This window comes from Boleophthalmus pectinirostris, unplaced genomic scaffold, assembly GCF_026225935.1.
Source record: "Boleophthalmus pectinirostris isolate CB_2022bp ecotype Guang Dong unplaced genomic scaffold, ASM2622593v1 HiC_scaffold_18, whole genome shotgun sequence".
NCBI lineage: Eukaryota > Metazoa > Chordata > Actinopteri > Gobiiformes > Gobiidae > Boleophthalmus > Boleophthalmus pectinirostris.
Genome location: NW_026571133.1, coordinates 26,901,413 through 26,923,664, shown reverse-complemented (window position 1 = coordinate 26,923,664; position 22,252 = coordinate 26,901,413). Strand labels below are relative to the sequence as shown.

The following is a 22,252-nucleotide window of genomic DNA, read 5'->3' as shown; positions in this document are numbered from 1 at the left end:
TGCTATAAAAAGCTGTAACTGAATTCATGTTTGGTAGATATTCATTGAAGGCTGGGTCAACTGCAGAGGACAATTTATTCAGGGTCAATAGATAAAACCATAACATTCCAGGCAGAGCAGTAAACATCTCAGTGATTTGGGTTTAATTGTGAGTGTCCATCCAGCTTTGTGGAGACAGCAGTATGTGGTAGCCTCACAGATGGAGAGCAGAGAGAGTGACAAAGATGGAGGGGGCAGGGAACACATGACAGATGAAGGAATGATGGACATTGGCGCTTGGAGATGACTTATTGTAGAGGCTGAAGTGACTGAATAACTTAGTCCCAAACCCAGAGCCAATATAAAAAGGCTTCACTGCTCCAAAGTCATTGTACTGGAGAGACACTGCACTTGTCCGTCCATTACAACACTAATGCCACACTTTACAACTAACTTGTTTCGACAGCGCAGAGTTTTTCAGCTGAATGCCCTTTTTCATTCTCGTGGATGTGTCGGATTTGGTTAGAATGTTCAATGCACTGCTTTGGGCTTAGAAAATCACTGTGTATGAGCCATGTCATGATATCAAATTTTAGAGTTAGTTACTTCCTAGAGAACAGATCAAATGAAATGACCTTTTTTATTTATTATATTGTGACCTAAATAATCCTGATTAATCACACTCATCTTGACATCCCAGTGTGCAAAAGGCAATGCTACATTCTCTACAGTAGATAAATGTGTCTCTTAGGGTGGGGTTGGTTAGAGAGAAATCTATGCTGAGAATTATCCTGTATAAGTGAACAAGTTAAATCAACCACAAAACAAGGTGAAGCTGTATAGAAAATATGTTATAAGTAAAAAGGACTTTAGATATGTTATAAGTACGAAGAACTTTAGGTATGAAGAAAGTTGAAAAAGGAACTCCAGCAGTGAATTGAACTCAGTACATTCTGTCTTATATAGAGCATGTTATCATGTACAAAGGTGACCTCTTTAAAGTAACTTGAAGCTATTTTAGTTATTTTACAAACCATATTTTTGAGAGGCCAAAAATGTTAAACATTTACATCAGAAAGAAATTCTGCCGCATATCTTGACATAAAAAGGACTGACAAAAAAAAAAAAAAATGCTCTTCACACTCTACACTATATAATTATTGCTACAGGGCAGGCTACCATCTAGTGAGATCACGCATCTCATGGCTCATAACGTGAGGGAAGATTCAAAACTTAACTATTAACCACTAACCGTTATTTATTTTTCTCTTGTCTTTTTGTAGGCAGTTTTGAAAGGTTTGAGACTTCTGGCATTACAAATGGATGTTGTACATTACAGAGGAAACTAGAACTGCCACAAACAGGAAACATTATTAAAATTCATAACTGACCATTACGTAAGAAAACAAACGGGCTCGGGTGAAAGGAACCCTGAATTTTGTGACATCCTCATGCTGTACCGGCTTGTTGTAAAATTTCATTAACCTTGGGAATCCATCTATTTCAAAAATAGTCTATACCATATGTTCCTACCTTATTCAAACACACCATGTCAAAATATGCAGATATTCTATTAGAGGTGTTGAAATATTCATTAAATAAGGACCGTATGGAAGAGGCTTTAGGAATATGGTTTGGGATGTGCTTGTGGATTGTATTCATTAGGGAGTAATAATATGTTAAAGCTAATATGCCACAGTGCTATAATGATTTCCTTCCTACTTGTATAAATGGTCACTGATCCATAACACAACAACAGATCATTTGCTGCCTGTGCCACTTTAAAGATTTGTTTATAATAAAAAAAATATAAGAAGCCACTAATCTATTTTGGCTTCACTAATGGATCAGATAAACAATAGAGAGGTGGAATATAATTTCCATCTGTGCTAAATAACAAGTACAGTAAAATGAAGAAGGCATAGACTAGATGATGGATTGATTTGGAATAGATTATATGGTATACTATTCATAACTCCATCCTCTCAATATTTCTAAGCCTAGGATTAGCACAAATGTGCATTAGTTTCCACATCCAACAATTTTTAAATTAAAGACATTAAAAGAATTTAAAAGAAGGTTAAAAGAATTTTGTGGAATTAATTAGGAGGGGTTTAAAAAACATATTTTCTTCCTTTTAGGAACTGAAATTGTTTAAATTAAATTGGATAAACAAAAATTATTATAGACATACCCAGAACTACAATATTTTTAAACCATCAGTTACTCCTGAAAATACAAAATGCTCTCCATCACAGAGACAAACTAATAAAGATTACACACTGTTTCCAACATAAATCACCTCCCTTTCATAGACCTGTTCAACTCCAATCAAAACAGCAGTCTGCCCGGGAACAATAACTATGGACTCAGACCACACTACACTCCTGTCATTAGACTGCTGAGTTAGTTGTCTCTCTCTATGTATTTCTTTGGAACAATGAAGCTTTAAACTTTAAACAAAATGCTTTTTATATTTTATCTTTTAAGGCATACTTAAATCATTTTAGAAATTTAAATTAATAAATTGCCATGATTCTGAATACATTTCACTCACCAGAGAGCTCCAACAGACATTAGCACTTGTTATCCAGAGATAAGCCTTTTGACCACTGATGATTGACAGCCCCTATTAGTGCTATCGAGAGATATCATTACAATTCTGCAAAATAACCTTTCAAGGTTGTTTCCATGTGACCAGAACAAAACCTAGAGAATCCTGTTGAACTGGAATAATACTAAGAATGAAACAAGATCATGTGAATAGACATACACACCTCCTCCCATTGATGAATGTATCTGATGAGACGGGACAGTCTTAGGAGCCGGAGGAGACTGAGAATCTTGGTGAAGCGGACAATTCGCAGGGCTCGGGCTGTTTTATATACCTCAGAATCAAAGCCTTTCTCCACTATTAAAAATATATAATCCACTGGGATGGATGATAGGAAGTCCACAACAAACCAGCTCTTCAGATAATTCATCTTGATTATTTTTGGGTCGAGGATGATCTCAGAGCTCTCCTCATTGACAATCCCAGTCCTGAAGTTCATGACCAGGTCCACCAGAAAGATGGTGTCTGAGGCCACATTGAAAACCAGCCAGGTGGTGGTAGTCTGCTCTGAGAAGAAGGTTATTCCGACAGGAATGATGATTAGATTTCCCATCATCATGATGAGCATTATCAAGTCCCAGTAGAACCTGGCAAGAGAGCACACAGACACTGGATTAGAATTTAATAAATAATATACAATTTTATACACAATGGCACATAATTTAAACAACTGAACATTGCATTAAGTACATTTTCTCTCTGTTGCTGCCATCAAAATCATAGTACATGTGAAAATGAACAGTTCCTGATGACTAAATTAAATACATTTGTTCTGAAGGATAGTTATTACCAAACCATCAGTTTCTACATTATAACAGTTTTCTATGTGTATGTGTATGGAGCCTAGGTTTAGAGTCAAGCACAAAGGAGTGGCCCTCTCCTTGAGCTTGGCAGTGTGAATGTCACTGCCCTCGGTTTTATGATGAACTGCTTGCTTCATCTGCACAAGTTCACACTTTTTATACAGTCTACAGATAGCACCATCTTCCAGTGACAATGAAACAGCAGTTAGCTAGCGAATGATAAACTGAATGTGACGCCCCTCCTGTTGTTGACCATGTGTCTGTCTGCTCTGTGCTGTTGCAGGGGGCTGAGGTGCAGAGACTGTTGGTGCTGGCAACATGCCCGACCTGTTGGCAGAACAGCCACCAAGTAATAGATATGTTTGAATAAATTAAGACTGAACCTTGACTTTAAAAATCCCCTTAGATCTTATATCCAATAACTGTGTTTGTCAAAAGAGTGAATTGTAATCAGCATTTTTACACAAACAGTAAATGAACTGGGGCCAGTGGAGAGGGCCCTTGACAATGAGAGACTTGATTCAGCACCTCAAGGGACTCCTCAAAGCAAACCACACAACGCAGCATGCATATTATTGGGCCAATCCACCAAACTTCTTTAGTAATATTAGTTGTGTAGCAGCTACAAACTGTTGTAGAAACTACAATTTAGGATGAAATGAATATTTAAACTGCATTTAAAATCCAATAGCAGGTCAGTTGGCGGTTCCTGGCGAGACAAGTCTAAATGATGCACAATCATTATAGGTATTCAAGGACATCCTGTAACATTCAGGGAAATAATGACTCATCTTTCAAATGAGTGCTAATGTGACGTGAATATACTTCATGATGGACTTCATAATATAAGCATAGAGGCAAATGTATTTATCAAATTACATACAGATTAGGTACATAAAAGATGGTATTTTATATATATATATATATATATATATATATATATATATATATATATACAATACACACACACACACACACACACACATATATATATATATATATATATATATATATATATATATATATATATATATATATATATATTGTGGTGTGGTTGTGTTAACATCATTCTCCAATATTGTGGTGGGTAGTTTAGAATTTAGTTTATAAATATATATATATTTCTTGATGTTCTAAAACTGTGATTCTAAATCATAGGACCAGGGCCTGCTCTAAAATATACCTGTCTAACAGCTATTTCTTTCTTTAACTAGTGTTAATGTATGACGTAACTTTAGTGATCAATAACTGCAAGGGTCCAACGTTTGAAGATGTATAAATGGACAACACTATTATCTATTGTAAAATAAAGTGAATATGTTTCTTAAAATGACTCCATCAGTTTCAGAGGCCAATGGCATAGTTAAATCAAATACACAAGAAACATTTCAAGTGTCACCTGCTCTTATCTCTTTCCCTCGGTGCAGTGGTCATCTTAAGCTTGAGTGTGCTCATTCTGGGCTGTAAAAGTATAATCCTTAAAATGTACGAAAATGTGGATAAATGTCATTTAAATGAAAGAAAATTCTACATTTACTGGACAGGAAAGGGGTATTCAATGGTAGTGCAAATTTACCATACAACTGAGGAAAGCCCTTTGAAACTGACTCAGCTGTGAGTGACCCAAAACAACCTGTGCTTATGCTACCAACACTGCTGCAAATCCTAGTAAGTCAATACTGCAATAGTCCTTGTATATATTAGAGTGATTATGGGGAATACAATTATCCTAATGGCCCACTTTGTTTACATGGAGCAGATGACCAATATGGCTACAGTAGTGTATACTTGAAAAAAGCTTATTGGAAAAAATGTTGTTGGAGAGTCTATTACAAGAACAAAAGGACTTTCTCAGCCCTGAGCCCCCATATGAGGCCTCTTCAAAATACTGTATATGAATAATGAATTTTACTAACATGTTATTAATTATTAAGCAGGTACTGTGTTCAAAGAATATACAGTATATTAAGTTTCAAACACTTCCACAACACATCACAGAGTACGAGTGAATGATCCTGTTATTACCTGGAAATATGTAAGCTTGTCACAAACACATGTCGAGGCCTTGAAATATGTTAACATTTACAGGGAAATAAATAATAGGTGAAAAAGAATTACACGCTACACTTTGATTGAGTGATGAGTGATGACACAATGTAGGAGCCATTTTATAAAAGATGTGTCTAAAAACATCTGAAAATTGGCCCATTAAAGTTTCACAAATGATAGAATATCTAGAACAATTTAAAGTCTTTTAACAGTTGCCTTTTTTGTGGTTTGTTCATATTAGCAAATGTTTTGTTTTTGAAGTTTGTATCTTCATGGACTGGTTTAGATGTAGATTTGTTCAGTTTAATCTGTATTTAGTATAATCTGTGCTATTACCCATGTATGAAGAATAAACAACCAACATTTCAGTTAATAGCCTTTTTTGTGCTAGTCCACTGTCCCTGAATATCGCTTGACCATGTGCTTGTGTGGGTGTGTAAAGGATATCCCAGTCAGCGTCATGTGTGAGGATAAGGCATGGGCCATTCTGTCTAACAGAAGTGTGCTCTAGGAGTGACGCTATGTGACATATTTTATTTGGGGGAAAAAAGAAGAAGAAGAAGTTTTCCAGATGATCTAATGTGAACAAGTCGTTGAAATAGAAAACTTTAGGTTTTAACTCAGGTGGCCAAATAGAACACTTTAAATACTTTGTTAGCTAGTTGGGACAGACAACACTAAAGTTGTTTACATAAGTCTAAAACTGCTGCAGAGTTAGACATTTCACTGCGTCGGAGGCCCGAGATCAGCACCATGGACAGCTCTATGGCAGACGCATGGTGAGAACATGGCCCTAGCATTATGTAGGATGACTATGAGCTGTGCCAGAGGACAACGGACCAAAGGGATGTATTCAAGTGTAATTAGCACTTTTTCTCTCCCTAAATAATACGAAACCGATAAACCGATAATAGCGAAGAGAAGTTTATCATTAGTTGCACGAATGACCAATTCGTAATTTGACTTGGGTGTGTAGTAAGAGTCACTAAGGCCACTGTGGCATCTGCAGCTTCTCTATAACCAACGCATTCCATCACATTTAGAGCGGCAGCTAATAATCACTACGCATTAGAGATGATTCAGCACCATTTAAACCGTGCTTCGCTCAATAACTCAGCACACGACCATTTGTGCCTTCTTTACGGCAGTCTGTCCCGCTATCTTTGCCGCTACCTTTACCGCATTCCGTGTGTTTTAACGCCAAGGCCCAGTGTCTCCTCACCACCTTCAGTGAATGTTTACACCGTGATGCTGCAATGGCATTGTCACGTTGAGTCTGAGCGAAAGTGTGTCCCTGCGCACGGAGCGCATTGTGTCGCATTGAGCCCAATGTTTGCGTGGCGTGACATTCAGCATGCTTTTGCCAAGGACATCTCACTGGAGCACCTAGTCGCGCGCGTGTGTCTGTTGATACAGGAAAATGCCGCAATGAGAAACCCTGGGTGCGCGTGAGAGTGCGTGCAGCCTCACTGACACTGATTGTCAAGGCACAGGTGAATGCGCGGTGGGATGAGCGTGCGTGTTGTGTGTGAAAGTGTGAAATACATCTTGCCCAGCCCGGGAAGAGCGAATGGGGGCTTACCTAAAATCGCTATATGGATGAATGATCCAATATCCGGCCGTTTGCACTCGCTCTTGTTCCTTCTCCACGGCTTTCTGGCTGCCAAACATCCGCAAGGAGAACTTATTGACTCCGGGCTGCATCATGGCCCCAAACTGCCTTTGCATAAACCCGTGTTGCCTGGACGCCCCTTCCAAGTCGTCAAAGCCCACCATGGCCTCTTCCCGTTCCCCCTTGAAGCCCACTGAGTTGCTGTGCTCCTTCATGTTCTGGCTGCCTGTGTTATTTTTCTGTATCGAGTCTTGCCTTTGAAAGACATTATTCCCATCCGCCTTTTCCTCCTTGTTGGAAAACGAGTTGGATTTGTCTTCCATGGCGCGATGACTTTTGGAGTCCCGCGGTCACGCAAAACTCAAGAGGAGCCGCCGTGAGCTCTCCTGTTCTCCGCGTTTCGGTACCCTTCACAAGTGTTCAGCTCCTTAGCCCTGGACGCGAGTGCTGCAAACTGAGACAGGGTGGCCAAGAAGCCGCTGGATCAGGTTTCCTTGGGTTACCGCCATCTACCGACGGCTCCTGTATCTCTCTCCCAGCGCTGCACGCTGCTCAAAGCTTGGTCTCACGCCGCACAGCACTGCGGTTTAACTGGCACATGCTCTTCCTGAACCTTATTTACATAATGTGGTTCATGGAAGATCCCCGCCCCTCCAGCGGTTATCAATACACACGAATGACGACAGGGAGGCCTACTGACAACACGGCAGGAATACAGAAAATATTACAGATTATCAAATGGAATTATAATCTAATTTGTCATGTTAACATGTAGCTATAAAATATACATAAAATATATGGCTAGGCTATAGATTCTTAATAAATGCAGCCTACTTTAACGTATTAGTGAAATTGTACGTTCATACGCCCATAGTTAAAATGTTGACCATGCCACTTAGGCCTAAATACACTTGGTATATTGGTTACCATGTACTTATTGTTATATTATTTATCTGTATTTGAAACAGTGACATTTTCCCATTTGTAGGACAAATAGTCTAGACCTAATCAGGGTCAAAAATGTTGATAAAATCAAAATTAAAATAGCTGTTTTAGATTAGCTTTAAAATGGGAATTGAATAAATACATATTTGATTAGCTGTTTAGTATAAGCCATTAGTGATGAATTAATAATCGAAGAGATACATGTTTTCCATTTATCATTCATCCCTCAATTACTGTCAGAGGTGGTAAGATCAGCCATAGCTGTCCTGCTTCTGTCTATGAAATAGGTAGAGTAGAGTTCAAGTAGAATTATGTGTCTTGTGTACAGAACAACTGTATACATTGGACTGGTATGCTGGGAATAATTCAGAAGAAAGTAAATCCAAATATGCAATTGGAAATTCTAAAGTCATGCATTTTTAAATGAATAATATGGATAAATCCAGAAAATGTTAAATTGTGCCCCTAATCTCCATGATGGTCTCAGTGGCCCTGCTGAAATTGCATTGTGTCTCTAAGATTACATTCAGTCATCTCTGCTTACAGTCAATAGCTCATCTGGACACAAAACATTACAACCCCCCTCTGCCAGCCAATGCTTCTGCCACAAATAGCATCAGCCAGCTGTAGGATGGCAGCATTGAGTTACTATGCCCTCTTTGGCCTCCTGCTTTTCTGCAAGTCATTTGATGCATAGTTATAGCAGCCATTTTATAACAATTGTTTAAGCAAATACTACAGTTTTCAACTCACAGTAGATTGTTCAACCTACTGTTGTAACTGTAATAATATTAAACTTGCTGTAGTGTAGTGAAACATTTGAGATACCATGCTCAATATCAACCCAAATTAAAATACAAATCCTGCACCTCCAGGGCCAGTCATGACTACTAATTCAATTGTGCTCTTTGGACTCTTGTCCCATGACTGACTGCTTTAATTAAAGCATGATTGGGTCGGGGTAGAGGGTGGTGTTGTAATAGGATTGGCAGCTTTGGTCTGTCTCCAGATGAGACTATCAGAGTATCATAGACCTCTGGAGTGATGCTACTGCACTGGAAGGGAGCCAGCACAAGCCAAGGTTGACTCAATCAATGCTCAGACAGGTACAAACATGAAGGCATTAGAAGGCTCAAATAACAACATTGTATTAACAGATGAGAAGAGCTCAAATGAATCTAGCATCTTTACTACAACTCTTAGTGTAGAAACTGGAAATGGCAGTTTGTTTAAAAGAGCAGCATGCTGTTTAAGGTTCATAAAGCAGTTCTCATTAACATATCATAATTAGATCTAAACAGCTCTTGTTTAGTCTAGATTATGCAGCTGTACTGGATCTGCAAAGAGTGCTCAAGATTCCATTAATCATTTAATGTTAATGGGGCTCTAATCCCAATATGGATGGCAGAAACAAAGACTGACATAAGTGAAAACACTAATTCAGTTGATAGTCTTACAATAGGGAGAGTTAACAGATGTTATATTTAGAGGATACTAAAGAATAAATATTCTGACAAAATATCTGCCCAGCACGTGCTCATGCTTATAGCAAGTCTTCCCTGACCTACACTTGACTCTACCCACTGCCTGTAGAAATCTTGCCAATGACAGAAAAGATTAGCCAATCATATGCCCTTCTGAGAAACAAAGTGTTCCCATTGGCTGTTCAGCAAATTCTCATGATGGCACATCTTAAAGGAGGGGCATAACAGGGCAGAGGAAGAGTAGATTTTTGTCTTTTTCCCTTTCTGACTGTGCTGCTTTGAGAGTTATGTTTATCTTCAGGTGCTATTGCTAATCATCCAGCTGCACATCTGCACTCTACAGAGTCTAAGTCTGAGTCAGCACCTCAGTTCAACACAAAACAAATTTAAAACAGGACACAGTGTTGTTGAAACTTATCACATCATGACAGGGTCTTTGAAACATAAAAATCAATCAATCCCATAATGATACCACCCCCTGCATGCATAATATTTTGTTTGCCATTGAATGGCAAAATAATAATTCCAGTTTTGAAGAATTACATTTTTTATTTTGGCTTAACTATCTTTAAATGACTTGCTCCATTTGTTAGGTCATATATCCAAAGTTGTGCACAGCATATGGTGTAGGCCTTTGAGTGACACAATTCAAAACACCTTTGCTCTCAGCCACATATGCCTAGACAGTGGATCAGGTGCACCACGACACAGAAGCCTTTCACTGCCTAATTCCAGATTTGTGGCATGCAGTGTCCACTTGGTAAGCATAGTAATCCCAAAGGATTGGCAAGTATTTTTAGTAATGGATTTACTGACGTCTGTTGATCCTTTGATGGGTGGGTCTCTACTTTCATAGTGCTAGACAGCTGTCTCAGCAGTCTTGTTTACAATGGTTACACCTGGCCCCATTCTTTGGCATGATTTTTGGAAGTAATATCACACTATCTAGGTTATATTTTTAAAATCAACATTCCAAACTGTGGCACCCAGGCATCATAAGAAATAGAATTGCAGGCTCTGGGGAAAGTAGCTTTCATCAAGATGTTTAATATTATTTTAGTATAGACTGCTCTAAAGTTAAAAGCCTCCTTGTGGTGCTGCTGATCCAGTTATCTTACGTTGTTGAATGAGTCTGTATTTATTTAGGACGGATGTACATGTTTAACCATGATGTACTAGAAAGAACATGTGCTGCTTTACTTGGGTTGACTTTTGTTTTTGAGTTCCATCCATGGCCACACAACCTGTGCTCGGCATGGGTTGAAATGATCTCATGAATGGTTGAATGCAAGTAAATCTAATATTAATTATGGTCCCAAATCGCTTAAATGTTTAAAACCAGAGGTATTAGTGGGTGGTGGAAAATCTTATAGTAATCCATGGTGATCTGAAATGCTCTGCCCTGTAGCCAGCCACAGGCCAGTGTGTCTGTCTGTGCTTGTACGCAGTGGAGGGGGATTTACTTTGGCTGAGTTTGAGGGTTAGAGGATCCAGCCAAGACCATGGAAACCAACTGCAGCAAGAATCAGATTCAGACAAATTCAGCTCATATGTAACAATTTAAATCACATTTCAGTTAATACATGGATTTAACTGTTATACTTAGGAGACAAAGAATGGATTTTATATAATAACATAACTCTTTCAATGTTCACTTTTTCTCTTTCATTTTTGCCACATTCATTTTCAAAACTTCAACAACAAACAGGTAGAAATCAAAATGATATCTCTATAATACAAGGTCTCCAGAAGTCAGATGATGATCAGATTTTTGGTGTGCATGTAAATGTGACCAGTGATTCTATATGAGTCTGTATATCCCAGTGCTTTATTCTGCTGTCTCAGCAGTGGAGCAAGGGTAAATCTTCCAAATACAGGAGGCTCCCAGCAGCTCTGCACTTTACCACATACAGGGGGCTCACCTTCAAAGCTGACACTGCTATTCATGTTATTATACTCTGCACTAAGGCTCCAAGATTAATCACCAAAAATGTAAATCACAATTTGAATGGACACTAACTGCAAATCACAAGCTAAATTTTTTCAAGTGCTATAATTTCCTTTGGTTTTATTCTGCATAAAAATTGCTAACACTGTAGTTTACATCTGTAAAATGAATGTGAAATCTGAAAGACAATTCTTGTATTAATTTCATATTTCTTTTTGTCAGTTCAGGAAAACATTTGAACAGAATCTTAACAGAATCTTGTCAATCAAAAGCACAATTTTTATCAAAAAAAAAAAAAAAATCTTTCTTAATCCTACTCATGTCCTTCAACATGGGCCTGTGCAAAAACGAAACTTTAGCACAGGCTGCACAAAGAAATACTACCCGACTCCTGAGTGATGTCAGTCTGTGGTCAACTGTTTCTTAATTAAATCGTAATTTTATTCACAGATGTTAGTTAGTGATTACATTAGATACTTAGGAAAAGAAATGAGAAATAAGTGAACTCAAGGGTCTGTTATAATGATTTAGGTAAGTTTATTGTTTATTCTATAACTTTCCCATGACTCATGAAGTTAATGATATGGATATATGCAATAAAAAGTGTCTGTGTGCTCAACGAATAAAGCTGAGTGTATATTAATGTTGATATATTTTGAGATGTGAATGGAAACAACAATGCTTCAACTATACTTTTCACTGAGGCTTGTCTGTTGGAATGTGTCACTCACTGTGGGTTTGCCTTGGAATTCTTGGATTCTTCTATCCCCTTTGTCTGTAAAGGACAAAAACATAATTTAAAATGTGTATTTAAGTGAAACTTAATAGTGCTTGATAGTTGTTCTAAGACATTTCCCTGGCTTCTGTTGTGACGTTTGGAGCTGATACAATATTTAAATGCTGTCTGTCCATCAGGATCAGAAAGTGAGACACTAGCCTCTGGGTCACAGCCATACTGTCAGGATCCTTCATGTTTAATTGACCGTCAAGAATTAAGTTTTTAAACTGTGGTGACTATTTAAACACCCTTCTATTTTTCCCCACTGATGCAGAGAGGGTAGTTAAGCGATGGCTCGGTTTTAGAATGCCACACACACAACACATATTAGGACATTTAAATTGTGACTATGGCCCATGATGGCAACTTTTCAAGAGTTACATTTTATATGATTCAATATAATACATTTAAATTGTATACAGTACTATAACATGTATACTTTCTCTCTATAGATTTGTGTATTTTATCTTTTTTATTTGAATTAGAGATAAATTGTATTAACATCAAAATTATATTCCATATCCATTAATTATTTCATATTCCATATTCTATATTATTTCCTTGAGCAAGTGGCTGAATACCTAAACCCTCCCCCGCACCATTCACACTCAAATACATTGGCCAATGGACATGATAAAAACTGACATCAGCAAATACAACAGTTGTCCAGCGACACTTCAGCCTGACATGGTTAGCTCTAACTAAACATGCTGCAGCAAATTGCAGCTTTTACCTGGCATTATTAACAGGTTTACTGCAAAATGTCCAGGTAAAATAATAAAATCTCTATGGAGACAAGCAGGTGGTGGATCCCCCATCATTAAAGTTACACAGTGCACGTTTTTTTAAGATTTTCTATTTTCCACAGCATTGCATTAAACCTGTCCATCTTACATTCAATGTGTGTGTTTTCAATATTTTTTAAAAAATTTGCCCTTGTCTTGCCAGATGGAGTATAGTCCTATCTGCTGCAGTCAGACTTGTTTGCCTTGGGCTTGAGTTGCTGTGCTGCCTCTCCTCGCTCTGTGTAATCAGCTTGTACAAGCCCAAGCTCAGACCTCTTGTCCACACTTGTAAAATAGCATTGTCTAGGTTTTCATTACCACACAAGAGATTATTATTTAGAATCCATTTTAATATTTCAGTGAGTTATTGTGTACTAGTTGAAAACAGTAGTAGACTGTACATAAAACTAACCAGAGATTTCTAATATGTAGTAGTAGGCCAGGGTAGTATCTGCTCTGTAGTTGAACATTCATCTTTACTAGAAGAAATATACTATTCTGTTTGTTTGGCTGCCTAGGCTATATGTAACAATAAAAAGCAACAATACAGCTCAGTACAGTAAAACAGTGGGACTGTAAGCCTTTGGGTGTGGTTTGGAACATCTGCAGGTCGCGCAGTAAATACAAATTTAGTCAAATCAATGCATGCTATTACTAGCCTTGGAGCACTGCAGTAGCAGGGGAGGAACGGGTGTGCAGAGCAGTCTGGATTCAGCTGAATACAACACTAAAAACAGATATTTTTAAAGTGTTAAGGATTGTGAGGTCAAGGGACAGGCAATTCCAGAAGGAGGGAGCCTGGTCTCCTTTAGTGGCTCGCTGGGTCCGAGGAACAGGATGAGTCAGCAGCATCAATCCTTATACTTGAATCTCATGTGGAATGTGGTAACTGCGGGCCAGGCCTGCACGTGCCTGTGGCGGAGGGACTATCAATTAAAACGGAGAGGCCACAGTTGAGTGGATCCAAATTGCCACTGTATTTCAGACTCTGTCAGTCAAGCAGCGTCCACCTCATGACTGATATTATACCATAACCAGGCTTTCAAGAAAATTAAGCTTAAGGCCATGACATCAGGTCACTGATGAATTGCTTTTAACCCTATATGGACTTATGGGCCATAGTTCACAGACAGCTGATTGCTAATAAAACATGGAGGGTGTACTCCTCCTGTGAACTACCATGAAAATAAAAAAAACTCAGCATCAGCAGTGATGCAGTCGCTGTATCGAACCACTGTGGTGAAGAAGGAGCTGTGCCGAAAGGCAAAGCTCTTGATTTACTGGTCAGTCTATGTTCCTGCCCTCACCTATGGTCATGAGCTTTGGGTAATGACTGAAAGGACAAAATCATGGATACAAGCAGTCGAAATGAGTTTCCTCTGTAGGGTGGCTGGGGGCTCCCTTAGAGATTGGGTGAAAAACTCAGTCACAAAGAAGATGCTCGGAGTAGAACCGTTGCTCCTCCACACTGAGAGGAGCCAGCTGAGGTGACCTGGGCATCTGTTCCAGATACATCCTGGGCACCTCCCTTAGGAGGTATTTGGGGCATGTCCCACCAGGAGGAGACTTTGGGGAAGACCTAGAACATTCTGGAGAGACTGTCTTTCAGTCAGCCTGGAAACGCCTGGAGGAGCTGGAGGAAGTGTCCCGGGTAAGGGAAGTCTGGGAGTCCCTGCATAGACTGCTGTCTCCATGACTCAGCCCCGGCTAAGTGGAATAAAATTAATGAATGAACGGATTTTTGATTTCCATTCCTCTCTAAAAATGTTCTGTAAACTGAAGAGATTGATCCTATTTAACCCATTGGCCATTGGACAAATATTTTATGAAGGAGACAAAAGAAACAGATAAAAGAAACTTTTGCATTAAACATGCAGCCCCAACATTTAATTTGATGTCACTGATTTCAGAGCTGCATGGACCTGTGGCTGCAGTAAGCGGCCTTTCTTGCAAGAAGGTGGGGAAAATAAAAATGGATTTTCCTCTAATCGATTTAAACTTCAAATATGATGAATCAATTTTTTGCACTGCATAGTTCAGTCTAAATAATATACTAGTACATCACACCATAAAAAAGAGAAGAACAATCTGAGGCACTCTGATATTAAAATAAAATTCCTTTATTATAATTATCACATATTACACCATATTCTTAAAATGCCTCCCAAATAATAAACCCAGTAACAGCTCTTAAGTGTGGACTGTGGCATTGCAGACACAATGAATGTTGGTTAATTCTACTTGTCTTTTATAAATCAATGAGGCAACCTGTGAGGTAACTGTTGTGATTTTGGGATCTACAAAATGTACTCATTCAAGATGAGCAATGTGGTGTCTACAAAACCCACAAAATTCATGGCTGGAGTTCCCTGGTGAAAACCCACTAACACACAGACCTGAAGTTGGCTTCTTCTGAGGAAAAACTATTATCCTATGACAGTGTGGCCCTGTAAACTAAACTAAAATGATTGCTGATGTGAAAGTTGTAGGAAAGGTGGGATCAGTCTGTGTGCTGAGTATGTTCCACATACGGAGTGAGCATTATGATGATTGATAAGAGCATACATTGGCCTAATTGAACACAGTGGCCTGGTCAGGCACATCAACTGCACACACTTCATACATACATGTACATTCATGTCTGAATGACAATTTCAGACATGCTGTACTAAATATAGTCACTCGATGTAGTGGTCCATTTAGTCAGTGTTTGTTTCCATACATTCAAAAAGTGAATTTGTTTGTATTCAGCCTGGCAAAACTTAAATGATGACAAACAATACAACAACAATTAGACTCACATTCATACACTGGTGTACCGGTGTGCGCAATATACAGCAGGAAAGTGCTCTTTGTACTACTCCCCCACTATGTCCCTACTGCTGGTATTCCCAGTGGTCTCCCATCTCAATACTAGCTTGCCCTAACCTTGCTTAGCTTCTGAGATCAGAAGAGATTGGGCATAGCTTTGGCACTTAGACTTTGGCCTTGTATGATGAGTAACGCATAGATGCAATGACTGATGGGCTGAACCTGGGCCTATCATGGGCTATGCAGTGTGACAGAGACTGCTCAGGAGAAGCATAAGGGAGACGTCCTCCACTCTGAATTTCCCCTATAACTATGTATGTCAGAGGTGCCCTCCCATCCTGCAAACATAGTATTATGGATCCCACTAGGTATATTTGCCCTGTTCAGCCCTTGTTCCAACAACATGTTTAGTTTGGAATGTACTCCTGGATCAATTCAGTGTTGGAATGTTGAAAGTAAATTTGAGTGCATTATTTACCTTAAGGGGGTTTGCTCTCTTAATCTGGAATTGGCTGAATTTTATTACATTGCCCACAGGTCAAACAGAGGACATACACTGAAATTATTCCATTCCATTTTCTTCCGCTTATCCGGAGCCGGGTCGCGGAGGCAGCAGTCTAAGCAGGGACTCCCAGACCTCCCTTTCCACACACACGTCCTCCAGCTCTTCTGGGGGGACCCCAAGGCGTTCCCAGGCCAGCCGAGAAACATAGTCCCTCCAGCGTGTCCTGGGTCTTCCCCGGGGCCTCCTCCCACTTTGCACTGGAATGCTCTTGTTTGTGCAGCCCTGAGTTTGTTACTTTAAATGTAAACATTTATCAGAATGATAATTTCAGTGTAAATCTTTACATTTAAAGTAACAAACTCAGGGCTGCACAAACAAGAGCATTCCAGTGCAAAGTGGGAATGGTGCAGTTGGCCACATGATTAATTTGTCTCTTAAGGAAGAAGCCAAAGATAAATCACAAACCAAGCTTAAAAATAATCCCATTGCTTTGATGTCAGCACAATACAGTGTACACAAGGAATATATGTAGGTCAGGTTAATAGAGAGATGCTATGGTGGGTTCTTCGAGTCTGCTTCTTCACAGCACTATACTGAGCCTGGCGTGGGGAGGGACTGAGGACAAGTTTGAACACACCTGTGATGCACATTAGAGGACACACCTATGTTCCTATTGTCCAGTTACTTACAATCTTTTCTAGGGGTACAATAATTTTTGTCCAGGCCAGTTTCATTATTATTATTATTATTATTATTATTATTATTATTATTATTATTATTATTATTATTAATAATGTATTTATTTTTATGTTGATCAACAATTCAAAGTTTCAAGTTATTTCAGTGATGATTTTGATTTGATGTTGTGGGGCTGTCTTGGCTGACACGCCTCTTTGCGTGGCGGTCGGGGGTCCCTCTGTATAAGAAGGGGGACCGGAGGGTGTGTTCACACACCTCAGCCTTCCCGGTAAGGTCTATGCCAGGGTACTGGAGAGGCGAATCCGGCCGATAGTCGAACCTCGGATCCAGGAAGAGCAGTGTGGTTTTCATCCTGGCCATGGAACACTGGACCAGCTCTACACTCTCCATCGGATGCTCGAGGGTTCATGGGAGTTTGTCCAACCAGTCCACATGTACTTTGTGGATCTGGAGAAGGAGGCGTTCAACCTTGTCCCTCGTGGTGTCCTGTGGGGGGTGTTCTGGGAGTATGGGGTTCGGGGCCCTTTGCTAAGTGCAAGAGCTGTGTTTGCATTGCCGGCAGTAAGTCAGACCTGTTCCCGGTGCATGTTGGACTCCACCAGGGCTGCCCTTTGTCACCGGTTCTGTTCATTGTATTTATGGACAGAATTTTTAGGTGCAGTCAGGGGCCAGAGGGGGTCCGGTTTAGGGACCACAGGATCTCATCTCTGCTGTTCGCAGATGATGTTGTCCTGTTGGCTTCATCAGGCCAGGACCTGCAATGTGCACTGGGCCGGTTTGAGTGTGAAGCGACTAGGATGAAGATCAGCTCTTTCAAGTCCGAGGCCATGGTTCTCGACCGGAAAAAGGTGGCTTGCCCTCTCCGGGTGGGTGGAGAGTCCCTGCCTCAAGTGGAGGAGTTCAAGTATTTCGGGGTCTTGTTCACGAGTGAGGGGAGGATGAAGCGTGAGATTGACAAGCGGATCAGTGCAGTGTCTAAAGTGATGCGGTCGCTGTATCGGACCGTTGTGGTGAAGAGGGAGCTGAGTCAATAGGCGAAGCTCTCGATTTACTGGTCAATCTTCGTTCCCACTCTCACCTATGGTCATGAGCTCTGGGTAGTGACCGAAAGGACGAGATGGCGGATACAAGCACTTGAAATGAGTTTCCTTCACAGAGTGGCTGTACGCTCCCTTAGAGATATGGTGAGGAGCTCAGTCACACGGGAGGAGCTGCTGCTCCTCCACGTCGAGAGGAGCCAGTTTAGGTGGCTCGGGCATCTGTTCCGGACGCCTCCTGGGCGCCTCCCTCTGGAGGTGTTCCGGGCATGTCCCACCAGGAGGAAGCCCCGGGGAAGACCCAGGACACACTGGAGGGACTATGTCTCTCGGCTGACCTGGGAACACCTCAGGGTCCCCCCGGAGTAGCTGGAGGACATGTCTGGGGTGAAGGAAGTCTGGGAGTCCCTGCTTAGACTGCTGCCCTCACGACCCGGCCCTGGATAAGCGGAAGAAAATGGATGGATGGGTGGATGATATTTGATTTTTCTTTCATTGCCAGAGGGGTACCAACAGTTTTGTCCACATCTGTAAATACTGTTCAAAATGAGCAGCAGTGTAGTAAAACATTGATAATTATTGTCCTGAATTATAAAGCCGTTTCTACACCCAACACATACAACATAAACAGCGTAACAGCCTTTCTAACAAAAATGTCTAATACACAATTGTTACATGCCACGGGAGCCTAGGGGGTGGCACGGTAACTGAAAAAGATGTTAAAAATGAACCGGGAGTGGAACAAAACGGGAAGTGTGGCGAGGTGAAAAAAGAAGGATATTTATTACAAAAACGAAAGTGCCAAAAAGGTGTACAAAACACAAAAATAAACAACTAAGGAACGCTGCAGCGGAGGACTCACTGGTCACTCTTCTTGGGTTGGCTCCGGCTTTTATACCCCCGCTGATCAGTCGGATCAGGTGAGGCTGATCAGAGGGGCGGATCTGGGGTGGGTGGATCTGAGGTGGGGTGAGGCAAGGTCAAATAAAATGAGGATGGCATCCGTCACACCTCCCCCCATAAAATTCAAACACTTTCCCGTAAAAAGGATATAGAAGACCATCACCACTTGTTCAAGCGGTGATAGTGGTCCTCAGTCTCGCGATAGGGCATCAGCCACAATGTTGTTTCTCCCTGTCTTATGATGGATGCTGATGTTGTAGCCCTGGACCAGCAGTGCCCACCGCATCAACCGCTGGTTGTGGTTATACATCTGCGCCAGGAAGACAAGAGGGTTGTGGTCGGTGAAGACGGAGACTGGGATCCTGGTGCATCCAAGGTATACATTGAAGTGTTGGAGAGCAAGGAGCATGGCCAATGTCTCCTCAGTGGTGGGGTAGTTGAGCTGGTGCTTTTTGAATTTAGCTGAGAAATATGAGACTGGATGGGGGACACCAGCCTCATCACCTTGGAGAAGCACAGCACCAGCACCGGTGGCACTAGCATCCACCTCCAGACTAAAAGGTTTAGAATAGTCAGGGGCCAAGAGTACTGGGGCACTACACAGAAGTGATTTGGCTGCTTGGAAAGCAAATTCACACTCCTTCGTCTAAATGAAAGGGACAGAAGGACTACATAGAGCAGTGAGTGGAGCAACTAGCACTGAGAAGTTTTTACAAAAACACCAATAATAGCCAGCCAGGCCTAAAAATCGGCGCAACTCTCTACGGGTGGTAGGTGTAGGGTAGGTAAGTACAGCCTCAACCTTTGCATTAACTGGCCGTACCTGTCCGTGACCAACCACCTTGCCAAGGTAAGTTACGGTGGCCTTACCAAAGTCACATTTGGCTAGATTGAGAGTCAAGTTGGCTTGGGACAATCTCTTAAAAACTTCGTGTAAGGTGCAAATGTGTTCAGACCAGGTATCCAAGTAGACAACTATATCATCTAAGTACACATTACAGTTAGAGATATCACTGAGCACTAGGTACATAAGGCGTTGGAATGTGTCAGGGGCATTTCTCATGCCGAAGGCCATTACTGTATACTGCATAAAAAGATCATGTGTTACAAAGGCAGATATATCAGAAGCTCTAGATGTTAAAGGAACCTGCCAGTAGCCTTTTAACAGGTCTAACTTGGTAATGTGCACGGCAGGACCAATGTTGTCTATACAGTCCTCCATACGTGGCAGAGGAAATGAATCTGGTACAGTAACTGCATTAACTTTTCTGAAATCGGTGCAAAAACGAGGAGTACCATCTGACTTTGGAGCAAGGAGGCAAGGAGAACTCCAAGGACTATGGCTGGGTTTGGCCAAGCCATTATCTAACAAATACTTAACCTCCTTTTTCATAGCCTCACGCTTGGTCAGAGGACAACGATATGCATACTGTTTAATAGGAGCAGCGGAACCTACATCAATATCATGCTCAAGTACGTTAGTACGAGATGGAGTGTCACCAAACAAGGAGGGGTAGGATTGCAATAAATCCAGGATGTCATTAAGTTGGTCTTCACTGAGATATGACAGTTTGGCACCTAAACTGGACATAAACTCAGAGTTTGACAACCGGCCACACTGTTGGGCAACACTAGGCTCTTCAAAATCCTCCTCAGTTGACATTTCAAACACAGGTGACACACAAGGCACAGCTAACAAAGACTGAGTTGGCTTCTCCTCCTCCCTCACATAAAAAGGCTTGAGCATATTGACATGGCAAAGTCAAGTTTTCCTCCTCCTCTCAGGTGTAAGTACAATGTAGATTGTGTCGGACACTTGTTTCTCAACAACATACAGACCAGAAAAACTGGCTGAAAGAGCAGAGCCAAGAGTAGGTAGCAACACTAATACTTTATCACCAGGCTTGAAGTGACTTTTTGTCAAAACGTTTCTTCATGCTGGCTTGTGAAGATGAGAGAGCTTCCTTGGCTAACTTGGTGGCTTGCTGCAACCTTTCTCTGCATTTACCAACAAAATCTGACACAGTACCTGTGGACGCTGACAAAAACTTCTCCTTAAGTACTTTCAGTGGGCCACGAATACCATGACCAAACAATAACTCAGCTGAACTGAATCCGAGGGACTCCTGTGTTGCATCTCTAATAGCAAATAGCATAAATGGCACACCTTCATCCCAATCCTTTCCAGTTTAAAAAAAAAATTTGCTCAGCATTGACTTAAGAGTCTGGTGCCATCTTTCTAATGCACCCTGGGACTCGGGATGGTAAGCATTGGACACAGAGTGAACTAGAAAAGCACTCAGAGAGCGCAGACCTCCGCCAAGGACTACCCCCATTTTTTATATAAATTGCGATAAAATCAGTCTTCTGGATCAGATCCGGATCAGCCTTTGGAATATGAAAGAGGATCCCATTGTCCATCCCTGAGTCAAATTTCATGGGGCTTGGTCAATAATTAACTGAGATATTGAGAAACTAAATTTTTGGCCCCATTTACCACAATGTAAACTAAAATTTCAAAGTGATCCAGAATCCAGGATTTCTTCCGGATCACCCCCAAAATGAAATCAGTTCTTCCTTTTCACATTTCCAACAAATCCTGAAAATTTCATCAAAATCCGTCCATAACTTTTTGAGTTATGTTGCTAACGGACAAACAAACAAACAAACAAACAAACAGACAAATGCCGGCAAAAACATAACCTCCTTGGCGGAGGTAATTACACCAAATGACTGCAAGGTTTCCTTAAAGGTCTTAGACAGGAAATTGGTGCCATGGTCTGTCTGCACAACCCTAGGAAGACCGAATGTAGTGAAAAACTTTGTAAGAACTTTGGTAACTGAAGGTGCCATTATTTTGCGCAGGGGGATGGCCTCTGGAAAACGAGTGGTAACGCACATGATAGTTAACAGAAACTGGTTACCTGACTTCGTTTTTGGCAGTATGCCAACACAGTCTACAATAACATGCTCAAATGGTTCACTGATAGCTGGCACAGGACGTAATGGGGCCGGCGGTACCATTTCATTTGGCTTACCTACAGACTGACAGGTCTTGCAGAAGCTAACCACATCAGCTTTTAGACCTGGCCAAAAGAAGTGCTGCAGGACGCGATTATAGGTTTTAGTAATGCCAAGATGGCCGGACCACAAATGTTCATGTGCCAGAGATAACACATGGTGTCTGTAAGTTTTCGGAACCACTATCTGGAAAACTGAGCACCAGTCACTAGAGTCAGGGTTGTGACCTGCCCTTGGAACCCACTTGCGCATCAACACTCCCCTGTCAATGAAGAAGTG

The 22,252-nt window shown here is 40.9% G+C and overlaps 1 protein-coding gene across 1 annotated transcript in view; it reads right to left on the bottom strand.

The window, feature by feature from the left end:
* LOC110160656 (potassium/sodium hyperpolarization-activated cyclic nucleotide-gated channel 1) overlaps positions 1–7,380 on the bottom strand; it is a 45,754-nt gene extending 38,374 nt beyond the window's left edge. The window contains exons 1-2 of the mRNA XM_020925331.1: positions 7,028–7,380; positions 2,757–3,180 (exon numbers count right to left, since the gene is read on the bottom strand). Coding sequence (XP_020780990.1) covers positions 2,757–3,180; positions 7,028–7,380 — 777 coding nt within the window. The remainder of the gene's footprint in view (positions 1–2,756; positions 3,181–7,027) is intronic.
* Between the last annotated feature and the right edge of the window lie 14,872 nt (positions 7,381–22,252).